The sequence below is a fragment of the Chlorocebus sabaeus genome, chromosome 5, assembly GCF_047675955.1.
Source record: "Chlorocebus sabaeus isolate Y175 chromosome 5, mChlSab1.0.hap1, whole genome shotgun sequence".
Classification (NCBI taxonomy): Eukaryota; Metazoa; Chordata; class Mammalia; order Primates; family Cercopithecidae; genus Chlorocebus; species Chlorocebus sabaeus.
The window spans coordinates 12,345,481-12,360,892 of NC_132908.1; the positions used below are offsets into that span (position 1 = coordinate 12,345,481).

General features: G+C 46.0%; 1 protein-coding gene across 2 annotated transcripts in view; it reads right to left on the minus strand.

The window, feature by feature from the left end:
• Positions 1-15,122, minus strand: part of CPPED1 (calcineurin like phosphoesterase domain containing 1) — a 137,008-nt gene extending 121,886 nt beyond the window's left edge. Inside the window, exon 1 of one of the 2 annotated variants that reach the window (XM_007986085.3) lies at positions 14,853-15,122. In XM_007986085.3, coding sequence (XP_007984276.2) covers positions 14,853-15,000 — 148 coding nt within the window. In that variant the 5' untranslated portion in view covers positions 15,001-15,122. The remainder of the gene's footprint in view (positions 1-14,852) is intronic. The other variant, XM_007986078.3, reaches the window with a different exon arrangement.
• Between the last annotated feature and the right edge of the window lie 290 nt (positions 15,123-15,412).

Here is a 15,412-nt window from a genome sequence, read left to right on the forward strand (position 1 = left end):
CGCAGGGTTGATTTGAGGCACAGGCTGGGGCCTAGACACCTGTCTTCTGTGAGTGCTCAGTGGTGATCTCTTCCAGAGATTACAAACTTGACGTCTGTGGATGAGGTCTGGCTAGCAGGTGTGTGCTTTGGGCCCTAAGCAGCGTTTATACATTTCTGAATTTGTTGCCAACCTTTTTAATTCATGAGTTTCATATATACACCTGGCTTTCTGGATTCTCCTGGAAAATCTGGCCACATCAGACCCAAATGAAGTGTGCTAGTGACTCTCTGGGTCTGTACGGTGGTTGTGCCTTTACCTGGGGTTTGTGGTCTCAAATTTGCCACAGTCTCCACCTGGCCCAATTTACCACCTGGCTGCTGTTGGCATCTGCAATGACAAGCTCTTATCCATGGTAATCTTTCCATTTTGCTTAGAGGTGAGGAAGAGGAGACCCAGCAAAGGAAAATAGGTGGACTGAGATCTACAAAGGCTGAGGGGCAAACCAGACCCCCACCTCTGCATATTCTGCCACAGACATCACTCACCCACATTTCAGGGCAGGTGAAATTACTATAGAGAAGACATATACAAGCCAGGAATGCCTAGGTCTAGCCAAACAAGCCAGAAAATAATAATAATAATAATAATAAGCTAATGAGTTCCCATAATTTTTTTTTAATGGGGTCTCACTCTGTCACCCAGGTTGGAGTGCAGTGGCATGACCTTGATTCACTGCAACTTCCACTTCCTGGGCTCAAGTGATCCTCCCATGTCAGCCTCTCAAGTAGCTGGGACCACAGGTGCACGCCACCATGCCTGGTTAATTTTGTGTATTTTTGATAGAGACGGGGTTTTGCCATGTTGCCCAGGCTGCTCTAGAACTCCTGAGCTCAAGTGATCAGCCCACCTCAGCCTCCCAAGGTGCTAGGATTACAGCCATGAGACACCGCATCCAGCCTGAGTTGCCATAATTTTCTAAATCGAATTGTAAAATTAACTTTGAAATACTTTTAAATGAAAAATTGACCTTAGAAATCAGATTCACCTGTTGTACAGAGAATAACAAGATCTGGCCACTTCCACATTTCAGTTAACTTATAAAACACTGTCACAGAAACCGTATTTCAAAACTGAGGGATAATATTTCAAAATTGAGGGATAAATATACAGTGAATTTTGGGTAATATCAAACTAAGGACAGAAAGGCCTGTAGGTTTTCTTTAAACATTATCAGGTGCAAAGCAACTGCATTCAGAGAAGTATCTTAAAAACCTGGAAGAATTTTCACACAAAGCTTTACCATTAATCTTTCCTATGAGCCTCTGTTTATGTGCCAATATCCTGCCTGAAAGACAGATACTCAAATTGCAATTGCTCTTTACCGTTGAACTTTTAAAATTACAAACTAAATGTTTTCTTGGATTTGTCTCTGCTAATATATTTCCTCTCCTATTTTTATTATCCCTTTTAGGCATATTTGTCAATGTTAATAAAAGCTGACTTTTTAATATATACCAAGAATTAGAAAGTTTATTGATTCTTTCACTATTACCAGTTGATCAATGACTAACTATAATAAATGCACCCCCAAAAGCAAATGAATCACTGTTTTCATCACCCAACTAGGAAAAGGCCTGGAGGGCCGCCACGTTATTAAGTAATACCTTACATTATAATTTGTGCTCTCATGATGTGCTAAACCTGTTACTTGTATGCAACCTCAAAAAATTCAAGGTAGAACACAATGATAAATAGCTTTCTTAACTTGATTTTTGTAAAAAAAAGTCACACTGGCTGAGCGCAGTGGCTCACGCCTGTAATCCCAGCACTTTGGGAGGCTGAGGGGGTGGATCATGAGGTCAAGAGATCGAGACCATCCTGGCCAACACAGTGAAACCCCATCTCTACTAAAAATATAAAAATTAGCCAGGCATGGTGGCGCATACCTGTAGTCCCAGCTTCTCTGGCGGCTGGGGCAGGAGAATTGCTTGAACCTGGGAGGCAGAGGCAGCAGTGAGCCAAAATTGCGCCACTGCACTCTAGCCTGGTGACAGAGCAAGACTCTGTCTCAAAAAAAAAAAAAAAAAAAAAAAAGAGTAGAACATAGTATTAGTATGTTTGTTTTCCTGGACACGTCCAAGCTCCCAGCTTGTCCCATCAGGATCTTAAATTCAACACTTCCACAGGTAAATCCATCATCTTTTTTTTTTTAATTGTACTTTAAGTTCTGGGATGCATGTGCAGTACATGCAGGTTTGTTACATAGGTTACATGTGCTATTGTGGTCTGCTGCCCCTATCAACCCGTCCTCTAGGTTTTAAGCCCCACATGCATTAGGTATTTGTTCTAACGCTCTCCCTCCCCTTGCCCCCAATCCCCCGACAGGCCCCCGTGTGTGATGTTCCCCTCCTTTGTCCATGAGTTCTCACTGTTCAACTCCCGCTTATGAGCGAGAACATGCTGTGTTTGGTTTTCTGTTCCTACGTTTGCTGAAAATGATGGCTCCCAGCTTCATCCATGCCCCTGCAAAGGACATGAGCTCATTCTTTTCTATGGCTGCACATCTTTCTTTAAGACTGACTCCCTCCCCAGATCTCGCTAATTTTGCCACCATCATCCCTAGTCCCCCAATCTACAGATCTTAAGATCGTGTGTCATCCTGTGCATGTAGCCAGCCAAGTTGCATCATTCCATGTCTACAACATCCCTGCAACAGCACCACCTTCCCGTTCCCACCACCAACTACTCTTGGGCAAGGTTTTCATGATTCCCACCTGGGAGAAAGAGGCTGCCAGGATGGCTCCCGCAGCTCCCCCTACTCCAGTCCATCTCAGGCAGTTGCTGCCATTATGTCTCTTCCCAACCCCTTAACCAGATCATCAAATTCCTGGCTACAGAGCCACCATCCTGAAAGCTCCAGGGCAGGCCCATGTTTGCATTCCCTTTCTAGCATATCAGCAGCTTGTACTATTCAGTCTGGCATGTGGCAGGCATCAGTCAATATTTGGTGAAGAAAAAGATGAAGACATCAATGGATTCCCACTCATTCTCGCACTTGGGCCTAAAAGGGGCCCAAAGTTCTTCTAGCTGTATCTTTTTTCTTTTTTTTTTTTTTTTTTTTTTTGAGATGTTGTCTTGATCTGTCGTCTAGACTGGAGTGCAGTGGCACGATCTTGACTCACTGCAACCTCTGCCCCCCAGCTTCAAGCAATTCTCCTGCCTCAGCCTCTCGAGCAACTGAGATCACAGGAGTGTGCCACCACACTCGGCTAATGTTTTTTATTTTTAGTAGAGATGAGTTTCACCATCTTGGCCACACTAGTCTCAAACTCCTGACTTCAAGTGATCCACCTGCCTCAGCCTCCCAAAGTGCTGGGATTACAGGCCTGAACCGCTGCACCTGGCCTCTTCCAGCTGTATCTCACTAGTCCTCATGGACCAGTGGCTGTAGTCCCATCAGACCAGGGATGATTTTGACACGTGACAATGTCTACAGACATTTTGGGGTACCACACTGGGAAGTGGGTGGTGCTGCTGGAATCCAGTGGATAAAGGCTAGGGATGCTGCTAAACATCTCATGACACACAGGACAGGAACCCACGACAAAATCCAGCCCATAAATGTCAACGATGCTGGGGGGTTGAGAAACCCTGCTTAAGACATACCACAGGATTCCCCCCAGATAGACCACTATCTGCATCTCCAACACACCCCATAATTCCTGATATGGTTTGGCTGTGTCCCCACCCAAATCTCATCTTGAACTGTAGCTCCCATAATTCCCACATGTCATGAGAAGGACCCGGTGGGAGGTAACTGAATCATGGGGGCTGGTCTTTCCCACGCTGTTCTCATGATAGTGAATAAGTCCCACGAGATCTGATGGTTTTATAAAGGGCAGTTCCCCTGCACATGCTCTTTTGCCTGCCACTATGTAAGACGTCCCTTTGCTCTTCCTTTGTCTTTCGCCATGATTGTAAGGCCTCCCCAGCAATGTGAACTGTGAGTCCATTAAATCTCTTTCCTTTATAAATTACCCAGTCTTGGTTCTGTCTTTATTAGCAGTGAGAATGGATTAATACACTTCCCCTCCTCTCTCCGGGATATGCTCTCTGTTCTACCAACTCTTCCTGCTGAAATCCCTTCCACCCTTCCCTGCCAGCTCAAATGCTCCCTGCCCTGCAGGCAGATGCAGCTTGGCCTCCTTCACTCATTCAAGCAGGTATGTTCTAAGCACGTGCTCTATGATATTGGCTGTCAGTGGCTGGACATTCAACAGTGAGCAACGCTGATGGATCCTGTTCCTTAAAATCTTACACGATAGCTGGGGAGATGCACAACAAACAAGCAAATAACTAAGTCAGTTACACAACTCAACTACACACTTTGCTCTTTACAACTACAGGGTAATCAGGCTGATTGCAACACAGAGTGGCCAGTGGGTGAGGCTGTGGGGATGCACTCCAGGCAGGGGGCACTGCAAGTACCCAGACCCTGAGTGATCAGAAGGCTGGATCGGCAGGCAGGGGACAGACCATGCTGACGACTGACTTTGGGCCTCTATCTCCTGAAACTCTTAACCGAGTTCCAGTGGAGCCCAGACTGAGGCTTGAGTGCCCAAGTTCAAATCCCATTTCTACCCTTTACCAGCTACATGACATGATGCAAGTTCCTGAACCTCTCTGGGCCTCAGTCTCCTTATCTGCAAAGTAGGAATAATAGCACCTACCTCGAAAGGGTTGTTGGGAAGAATGAATGACTTAAAACATGTAAAGCATTTGGACTAGACAAAGAGCAAGTGGTCAAAAGTGAGTTACTCATACCATGACTACCACTCATAGTAACCCCTACCCTTCCCTTAGCAGAGACAGACTTTTTAAAGACTCACCCATCTCTTGGTTCCCCTGGCACATGGTGGGGCTGAGAAAACATCTGATGAGAGACACACATATATTTACATGCTATGGTCTCAACATCTTTTCCTTTGTATACTGTGGATATTGCTTTGGTTATAAAGCAGCAAAGATGGGTAGGTTCACAGCCGCCTGGAGGCTTTCTGGCTAAAGAGCAAATGGCAACAAAATGCAATTTTTGCAGTTTCTCACAATAGCAATCTGCATAGTGAATCACAATCTAAATGTCTCCAGCAATACCCTTCAACTGCACTGGGGACTAATCTTATTTTAGTGGTAAAGGAAAAAAAACAAAACAAAACAAAACAAAACACCGAAGAGTAGCTAAATAATATTAACCACTTTGGGACTCTTTCTGACTTAACAATCTTAATGTCCCTACTGTGAAGCTGCCAGAATGTTATGCAGCAGATTAAGAGTGTCCTTCATTAGTGGCTCTTTAGGGGTTGGGGGACTTTGGGGGCAGCTTTAGCACAGGGGTGCAGGGTTTCTTCCTGGATTCAGGAAAATGTTTTAAAATTGATTGTGGTGATGGCTGTACACCTCTGCGAATATACTAAAAGCCACTGAATTGTACACATTTAGACTGTTAAATCAGAAGGAAGCCCAAAGTAGTAAATATTATTTAATTAACAATTAACATGGTGAATTGTAGGGTATGCTAAGAGTTGTTACAGAAAAAAAAAAATAGTGTCCCTCAGGACCCTGTTCCTCCCCCAACCCCCAAAATAATTAACTGTGACAGCAGTATCCTCAGAGTCTCCAAATGACTTGTCCTAAGTACAGGTTGCATATCTCTTATCCAAAATTCTTGGGACCAGAAGAGTTTCAGATTCCAGATTTTTTCAGATTTTGGAACATTTGCATATGCAAACTGGTAGAGCATTTCTAATCTGTAAAATCTGAAATTCAAAATGCTTTTGAGCATGACCTTTGATCATCAAGTCAGTGCTCAAAAAGTTTCAGATCTTAGAGCATTTTGCATTAGGGATGCTCAACCTGTACAAAGGTACCCAACCTCTCTTTTCTTGGCCTAAATGCATTCAAAAGGTAGTTTCTGAGACACACAAAAGCTTCTGAGTCATGGCTTGGCTGCCACACTGGCTGTCCTGCCAAAATCTTTATCTGCAACTCTTCAGAGAACTAAGAAAGCAGATGGGTTGGGACTTCGTGGCCAGGCAGCTTTCAGCGTCACTGGCTTTAGCCGATGCCATTTGAGACGACAGTTAAAGAGGGGAAAAGACATTTCCAGAACCTCTCTCACTTTTCAAGAGCAGAACTCCACTTGGGGTTTGCCTGTTTTTAGTGGATATTTGCTGCTATTTTTTTCCCCCATTTCCCTAACAAGACAGCAGGCAGCTGCTGTCCCAGGCAGCACGCTGGGGAGAACTGGTAGAAGGCACCTCTGGGCAGAAGCAGCTGTGTAGGCACAAGGCCAGGCTAACAGAAGCCCCAGATGCAAAGAGAAGGTAACCCTTCCTTCGGGCAGATGTGCTCCATGCGAGGGCACCCAGCTGGTAGGCAAAACCTCTGCCTCTACATGCCATGGAGTAGTGTACATGGTGCACAGCCACCTGGCGTAGTCATGCAACCTCTTTTTTGTTTGTTTTTGGAGACGGAGTCTTGCTCTGTGGCCCAGACTGGAGTGCAGTGGCATGATCTTGGCTGACTGCAACCTCCGTCTCACAGGCTCATGCAGTTCTCCTGCCTCAGCCTCCAGAGGAGCTGGGATTACAGGTGCCAGCCACCATGCCCAGCTAATTTTTGTATTTTTAGTAAAGATGGGGTTTCACCATGTTGGCCAGGCTGGTCTCAAACTCCAGACCTCAAGCAATCCACTCATCTCGGCCTCCCAAAGTGCCGGGATTACAGGCGTGAGCCACCGCACACAGCCAACAACTTCTGTTGGTTTGATCAATACCTTGGTCTCAGCTTTGTTTAGTCTGGAAACTCCATGGTGCCTGACAGCAGTGGGTTGGACGGATACACACAGGTGACCCAGATGGAGTATATTCATTCACACTCATTCATTTACTCAATATTAAATGGTCACTGAGGCCAAGTGTGGTGGCTTAGGCCTGTAATCCCAGCACTTCAAGAGGTCAAGGAAAGCAGTTCATTTGAGGTCAGGAGTTTAAGACCAGCCTGGCCAACATGGTAAAATCCTGTCTCTACTAAAAACACAAAAATTAGCTAGGTGCGGTGGCATGCACCTGTAGTCCCAGCTACTCGGGAGGCTAAGGCGGGAGACTTACTTGAACCCAGGAAGCAGAGGTTGCTGTGAGCTGAGATCATGCCACCGCACTCCAGCCTGGGCAACAGAGCAAGACTCTGCCTTAAGAAAAAAGCCACTGAATGTCCACTACTGCCAGACACCATCCTAGGTCTGGGCTTCTTGCTCCTCAAGAATTTATAGTCTACAGGTAGAAAAACACAGCAAAGTCACAAGAAGAATCACACAAGGGGCCAGGCATGGTGGCTCATGCCTGTAATCCCAGCATTTTGGGAGGCCGAGGCAAGTGGATTACCTGAGGTCAGGAATTCCCGACCAGCCTGGTCAACATGGTGAAACCCCGTCTCTAATAAAAAATTCAAAAATTAGCCAGGTGTGGGGGTACGCATCTGAAATCCCAGCTACTTGGCAGTCTGAGGCAGGAGAATCGCTTGAATCCGGGAGGCAGAGGTTGCAGGGAGCTGAGATCACACCACTGCACTCCAGCCTGGCTGACAGAGTGAGACCCTGTCTCAAAAAAAAAAAAACCTCACAATGAGATACTACTTCACAACCATTCGGATGGTTATAATAAAAAAGACCAGCGATAAGAAATGTTGGCAAGGATATGGAGAAACGGGAACCCATATAAATTGCTGGTGGGAATGTAAAATGGCGCATCTGCTTTGGAAAATACTTTGGTGGTTCCTCAAAATATTAAACATAGTTACCGCATGACTCAGCAATTCCAATCCCAGGTATCTACCCAAAAGATATGAGAACAAATATCCTTAAGAAGATGTGTCTGTGACTGTTCATAGCACCTTTATTCCCAACAGACAAGAGGTGCCCAGACGGGTGAAATGTCCATCAGTGTCAAAAAAAAAAAAACAAAAACGTCCAAATGTTTATCAACAGGCGGTTGGATAAACAAAATGGGTTATCCATGCAATGGAATATCATTTAAAAGTAAAAAGGAACAAAGTATTGGTTCAAGCTACAAAATGAGCGAGCCTCAGAAACCTTATGCTAACACCAAGAGGCCAGTCACAAAAGACCACATATTATTCCATTTACATGAAATGTCCAGAAAAGGCAAATCTATGGCAGTAAATTAGTAGTTGCCTGTGCTGGGGGTGGCAACATGAAGAGGCTTGCAAGTGGGCATAACACTTCTTTTTTGGGAAGGTAGAGATGTGCTAGTTAGATTGTGACTGCACCACTCTAAAGTTACTAAAATCCCTTGAGTTGTAAACTTAAAATGAATGTTATGGTATATAAATTACACCTCAAGAAAGTTATTAAAAAATTTAGGCTGGGTGCAGTGCCTCATGCCTGTAATCCCAGCACTTTTGGAGGCGGAGGCAGGAGGACTGCTCGAGTCCAAGAGTTCAAGACTAACCTGAGTGACATGGCGAAACTGTCTCTACAAAAAATATAAAAATCAGCCAGGTGTGGTAGCACCTTCTGTGGTCCTAGTGACTCAGGAGGCGGAGGTGGGAGGATCGAGGATGGCTTGAGCACAGGAGGGGGAGACTGCAGTGGGCAGAGATCACGCCACTGCACTCCAGCATAGGTGACAGAGCAAGACCTTGCCTCCAAAAAATGTTTTAAAGCAGGCCAGGCACAGTGGCTCACACCTGTAATCCTAGCACAGGGATGTCCAATCTTTTCGTTTTCCTGGGCCACAATGGAAGAACTGTCTTGGGCCACACATGAAATACACTAACATTAATGACAGCTGATGAGCTTAAAAAAAAAAAAATCGCAAAAAAATCTCAACTTTTAAGACAGTTTAGGAATTTGTGCTGGGACGCATTCAAAGCCATCCTGGGCCACATGTGGCCAGTGGACCATGGGTTGAACAAGCTTGTTCTAACAGTTTGGGAGGCTGAGGTGGGAGGATGGCTTGAGTTCAGGAGTTCAAGACCAGCCTGGGCAACATAGTAAGACCTTGTCTCTAAAAAAATATTTTAAAATTAGCCAGGCATGGTGGTACATGCCTGTAGTCTCAGCTACTCAGGAGGCTGAGGTGAAAGGATCACTTAAGCACCACAGATTGAGGCTGCAGTGAGCCATGATCACATCACTGTACTCCAGTCTGGGTGACAGACCAAGACCACCTCAAAAGATATAAAATATAATAAATAAATAAATAAATTTTTTAAAATGAGGAAAAACCCGACATTCAAAAATAAAATTAATTGTGTTTTCTGGAAATGGTACAGTGTGAACTTTTTACATATGTGTCCTGGTCACTCTATCTCTTGATTGATGATTGTAACAAAGAGTTGAGAAAGTAATCATAAGCCCAATTGAGTCATAGAAACCCTCAAATAAGACCTTCAAATATATCTCAAACAAGAGGTAACTAGTTTGGCCTAAATGTATGGCACAGTTGAAAGTATTTATTTCATCATCATCATCATCACCCTGCTAGAATTTTTAAAACCACAATATTTTCAACTCTGTTCAAACTTGGAGATACCTTTCCAGGTCTACTATTTCTAGAAAAGTTCTTAGGTGAGACCTGCAAGAGACGGAGTGAGTTATTTTTTTTTTAACTGAGATTCTATTTATTCTCTGCCATGGGAGAAGTTTTCCAGAGAGTACAAGGAGAGATTCAGGATACAGCAAATTCCTTCAGCTTCTTAGGAACAGCAGCAGAGGTTTGAAATGTCCAGGAAAATAATCTTTTTAAGAATACCACCCATGAATCCAGTTCTCTGAAGGGAAAATATCAAACCGGAAAAACAGATTTGGACCTAAAAATAATTAAATATGTCACTTTTAAAGCATATTTTATCTTAATATCGCTCCCTTTTAGGATTTCTTCAAAACAGAAGCCATAAACTTCTCAAAAGACAACTACTTACTAGAAGAAAGTAGTCCTAATTAGGATATGTGTCGAGAAAACCTAATTATCAATTTGCCTAATTAAAATGAATATCTGAACATGCCTTAGGAATGTGAGCTTTCTCGGGTGAGACGTGTACCATTTTTTTTAAATCAACATCCGTCAACAGAGCCTAGCAGATTATGTTAACAGGGAACGGATGACTGAAACCAAGCGTCACACACACCACTACTGGCAGGACTTGATGGGAATACTGTTACTCACGTAAATCACCGGTAGGAGGAAATGCGTCTTAAAGCAAAGCGCTCTTTCATTTAACTGGCAGGCTACATTTGGAAAATAAACCGCTCAATGAGCTAATTCTGCAGCACAGGTGATGGTTCAGAGCTGTGATTTTTAGGGACTGTTGCTTGAGTTAATCAAACCCCTTTGATGGTGTATGTTTTGGCAAGAGAAGGGGAAAAGCCAGGATTATTTGTTTGTTTGTTTGTGTTTTTTTGAGACACAGTCATCACTCTGTCTCCAAGGCTGGAGTGCAGCGGGCGATCTTGGCTCACTGCAACCTCCAACTCCCAGGTTCAAGCTATTCTCCTGCCTCAGCCTCCTGAGCAGCTGGGATTACAGGTGCATGCCACCACATCTGGCTAATTTTTGCATTTTTAGTAGAGATGGGGTTTCGCCATGTTGACCAGACTGGTCTTAAACTCCTGGCCTCAAGCAATACACCCGCCTCAGTCTCCCAAAGTGCTAGAATTACAGGCATAAGCCACCACTCCCAGTCTCGAAAAGTCAGTTCTTGAACTTTCTCAGTCTGCCCAAGGGGCAACTCTACTGGCTTCCCAAGGAGTCTGGAGAGGCCTCTGATGCCTCTAAGGGCACCTCTCCAAGTTGCCAGTGATGCTAAGAGAGTCAGGACCCTGGGAAATTGTCAATGAGTGCAATGGAAGCAGCGATGGTAGGTTAGGGTTCAGCGACTAGTAATGTGAAGCCACAAGCCTGGGGTTCTCAGCAGAACACTCTGAGGCTGGGCCTCTCAAGGCCCTCCATTAAATGACCCATCCTGGGTGTGTGTATGGGACTGCATGGCTCACAGAGGAGATCAAGTGCTGGCCCCACTTCTAGATTTACTCGGGGCTAAGAAAAGTTCCAGGTCACTCTCTCCTTCTATCAGCAGGGTAGGTGTCTCACAGATTTATCGTCAAGTCTCTCTCCAGCACCCCCATTCTTATCCAGGGGAGATGCCCTCTGATCCTCTGGTCCCAGTGGTGGCCCCCTGGCAGCTGCAATGGCCTAGGAAGCTTCTATACCTCAGCACTCCCATCACCTCCACTGGAAGACACCCTGCGCCCAATAGGTACCTCCAGCTACAGCAAATAAACACATTCCAAGTAAACAATGGGGGCCAGGTGCGGTGGCTCATGCCTGTAAATCCCAGCACTTTGGGAGGCCAAGGGGGGTGGGTCACTAGAGGTCAGGAGTTCCAGACCAGCCTGGCCAACATGGCGAAACTCCATCGCTACTATAAATGCAAAAATTAGCCGGGCATGGTGGCACATGCCTGTAATCCGAGCTACTCGGGAGGCTGAGGCAGGAGAATTGTTTGAACCTGGGAGGTGGAGGCTGCAGTGAGTAAAGATAGCATCATTGCACTGCAGTTTGGGTGACAGAGCGAGACTCCATCTCAAAACAAACAAACAAAAACAAAAAAAACACAAAGTAAATAACGGGGGGCTACAGAAAGGCAGCTTCCAGACAAATCCTGGAGCTCCAGCTTCCAACTGGATTGCACCCCAAGTTGCTCTAAAGTAGAAATGCTTTTGTTGCCATTGCTGTAACCAGACCATACTTTTCAAAATAAAAATCTGATCATGTGTCCTTGCTTCTTCACACATCCAGCTTGAAACCTCTTGATGCTATTAGGATACAATGAAAATTCTTAGTTACCACCACCCCCCTCTCCAGCCTCATTCCACACCATGCCCCAACCTCATCTTTCTGCTCCAGACTCAGAGATTTCCTTCAGCCCTCATCCTTCCCTTTCCCATCCAGCCATGTTCTAGGACTCTCACACTTGCTCTGCCCATGGTCCACAATGGTCTTCCCTCCCTTCGTGACCCAGTTAACTCATACTCCTCTTTGACCAATCAGATGAAGCAACATGTCCTCAGGAGAGCCCTGCCTGAATGCCCTCAGAGCCCACCAGTAGCCAAGCATTATATTCTGTGCCCTAGCTTTGTACCTGGATTATTATAAGCCTCTGAGAGCATGTAACTTGAACCACTCCCCCGCCCCCAACTTCCTATTCTACACAATACTGGAGAGTGCAATAGGAATATAAGAAATATTTAGTTTTTGGTTTTTTTTTTTTTTTGAGATGGAGTCTCACTCTATTGCCCAAGCTGGCGTACAGTGGCATATTCTTGGTTCGCTGCAACTTCTGATTCCCGGGCTCAGGCAATTCTCCTGCCATAGCCTCCCAAGTCCCCAAGTAGCTGAGACTACAGGCATGCGCCATCACACCCAGCTAATTTTGTATTTTTAGTAGAGAGGTGGTTTCGCCACGTTGGCCAGGCTGGTCTCGAACTCCTGAGCTCAGGTGATCCACCCGCCTCAGCCTCCCAAAGTGCTGGGATTACAAGCGTGAGCCACTGCGGCCAGCCCACAACAAGTATTTCTTGAACTGAAAGAAAAAATATATATACATATGCAGCAACAGGGAACTCTCATATACTGCTGGTGGAAGTATAAATTGGAGCTACCACTTTGGAAGGCAGTTTGACCGTATCTAATAATGCTGGGGATGATTATATCCTATAACCCAGAACTTAGCTCGTAGGTATATGCCTCGGAGTAACTCTCCCATGTGCCCACAAAGAGATTTGTGCAGAATGTTCATAACAGCACTGTTACCAAGGGCAAAAACCAGAAACAACTAAATGGCCATTATATCAGTCAGGATCCTTACGGGAAATAGCTGGCATTCTCAAATTAGGATAATTTTTAAAAGCGCTTAAAAAGGGATTACTTGGGGTGGGATGGCTGGACGAAACCTACAAGGGGGTGTTGCAACCCAAGGATAGAAAAGCAGAACCATTGCCACTCCCACGCCTCAAAGGAGGAAATGGTTACTCAAATACAGAACTAGAGAGAATGAAGAGAAAAGCTGTCCTGAGAGAAGGAGCGACCTTGACCTTCAGGGGTGGAGAGGAAGACAGCCAGGCCAGGCAACTCCACGGGGAGTAAACTGCAAGAATAAATACAGCTGCCTTTTGCTTCTCTCCCTCTCTTATTTCTTCTCAGGGCTCCCCACTGGATGAGCCGAAAGGAAAACCAAAAGGCAAGGAGCCCACTGATGTAGTTCATGGAGGGCAACCCCCTGGGGCAACTCCCTGGGGAAGGGAGAAAGGTTTCGAGAGGCAAAGGGAAGATATTCAGCATATACATCAACAGAATGTATAAAGTATATAATCATCCAATGGAATGTATATAATCATCCAATGGAATGTTGCTCAGCAAGAAAAGAGCAAAATCTTCATGTTGGACAAAAAAGACAAGTTGCATTAAAATATAGTCGTCCCAGCCCAGGCACAGTGGCTCAGGCCTGTAAGCCCAGCACTTTGGGAGGCTGAGGAGGGCGGATAACCTGAGGTTGGGAGTTCAAGACCAGCCTGACCAACATGGAGCAACCACATCTCTACAAAAAACACAAAATTAGCCGGGCGTGCCTACAGTCCCATCTACTCCGGAGGCTGAGGCAGGAGAATCGCTTGAACCTGGGAGGCGGAGGTTGCAGTGAGCCAAGATCACCACTGCACTCCAGCCTGGGTGACAGAGCAAGACTCTGCCATAAATAAATAAATAAATAAATAAGGTTTTAGCATAGAATTACAGGAGAAACCTACTTTAGGTAAGGTAGCAGGTAAAGTCTCTATGAGGAAGTGAATGGACTTTAAAACGAGGTGTCACGGCTGAGAGAGCCAGGCTCACCAACCCTGCTAGCAACAGAAAACAGCAAGCGCCAAGACCCTCAGGGAAAGAACGGCTTGGCCCTTTTAAATGCAGTTCAAACAAGGGCAACAACAAAACCTGTTTCAGAATTGGGCAAGAGAGAGAATGATAACCCTGAAAGAAGTGAACACAAGCCCGATCACGTAGGGCATTTAGGGTGACTTCCTTGGGGGTATAAAGCTGGTGAGAGCCTGGAAGGCAATCTGGCTCCAGGCAGTAAAAAGCCACAGAGGGGAATCAAGGAACTAGTAACAAACTTCCCTCTTGACTTAGCACCTAGCAGGCGTTCAACACTGGTTTACAAAAATACTTTTGATCTGTTTACGCTTCCAAAAACCCTATGAGGCGGGTATTATCAAACCCCTTTTTATGGCCAAGCAGATAATCTAAATCCAAAATCCAAGCACTTTACCACGACTCTCGACTGCCCTCCCTCTCTACTGCTCTGATGGGGCAATGTTACCATTTCGGTGAATGACTTAAATAACTGTACTTATGGAGTATAGAACACATAACGGTGAACAACCTTAACAAAACCGATGGCCTCTAACATGCACCTAGCGCTTATCCAGTAACACCCACAAGTATTCCCGTTTTACAGATATGGAAGCTGAGGCCAAGATGCTAATGCAGGGCTTGGAAACCAGGTCTCGCTGCAGAGCCCAAGCTGTCATTAACTATGCTTCGCTGCCTTCCTCTTACTTCCCTTCTCTGGGGGAAGTTAGGTCAAGGCCAGGGAGGCTCCTGGACCAGACCGCTCTCTCGGACTCGCCTCTCAACTGCGCCCCTGCAATTCCTAAATTCAGGTTTTGATGCAGCTATGGCGGCCCCCAGGCCCGGGTGCAGCCCCGGATGGTGTCCGACTGGCGGAGAGCACACCTGAACAAAAGGTTCCCCCGGCAGACGGTTCCGCAGCCCTGGCCAGAGTCTCCTCCCTGGGTGAGGGGCGGGCAGTACCTGCGGGAAACGCGTCCAGGGTCCTGCCCCGGGCTCTGTGGAAAACACCCCCCGCCTCTGCAGCCGACATGGCGAGCGAGTTTCTGGCCTTCACTCAGAACACTGCGTGGGTGGAAGCCGCGCGACTACACACCGGCCAACCTCCAGAACTATCCCGCTTCGGGCGGCGCCCTTTGCTCTCGGGGCGGGACTGGGGCGGGACGGGGCGGGGCCCGGTCGCTCGGGGCGCCGCTAGTGCTGCCTGGGCGGAGCGGAGGCGCCAGCGGCCCCTCTGGGATCGACCTGCGCGCCTGGCGAGTGGAGATTGTCTAGGGCAGGCGTGGGCGGGAATAAGGCTTTGGGGTCAGTCCTTCCCTAAAGGCACAGTTACTAGATTTAACAGTAAAAATGCAGGACTCCCAGTTAAATTGGAATTTCAGATTTTTTTAAAAAAGAATGACTTAGTATAAATATGTCCCATGCAGTATTTGGGAGCTACTTAC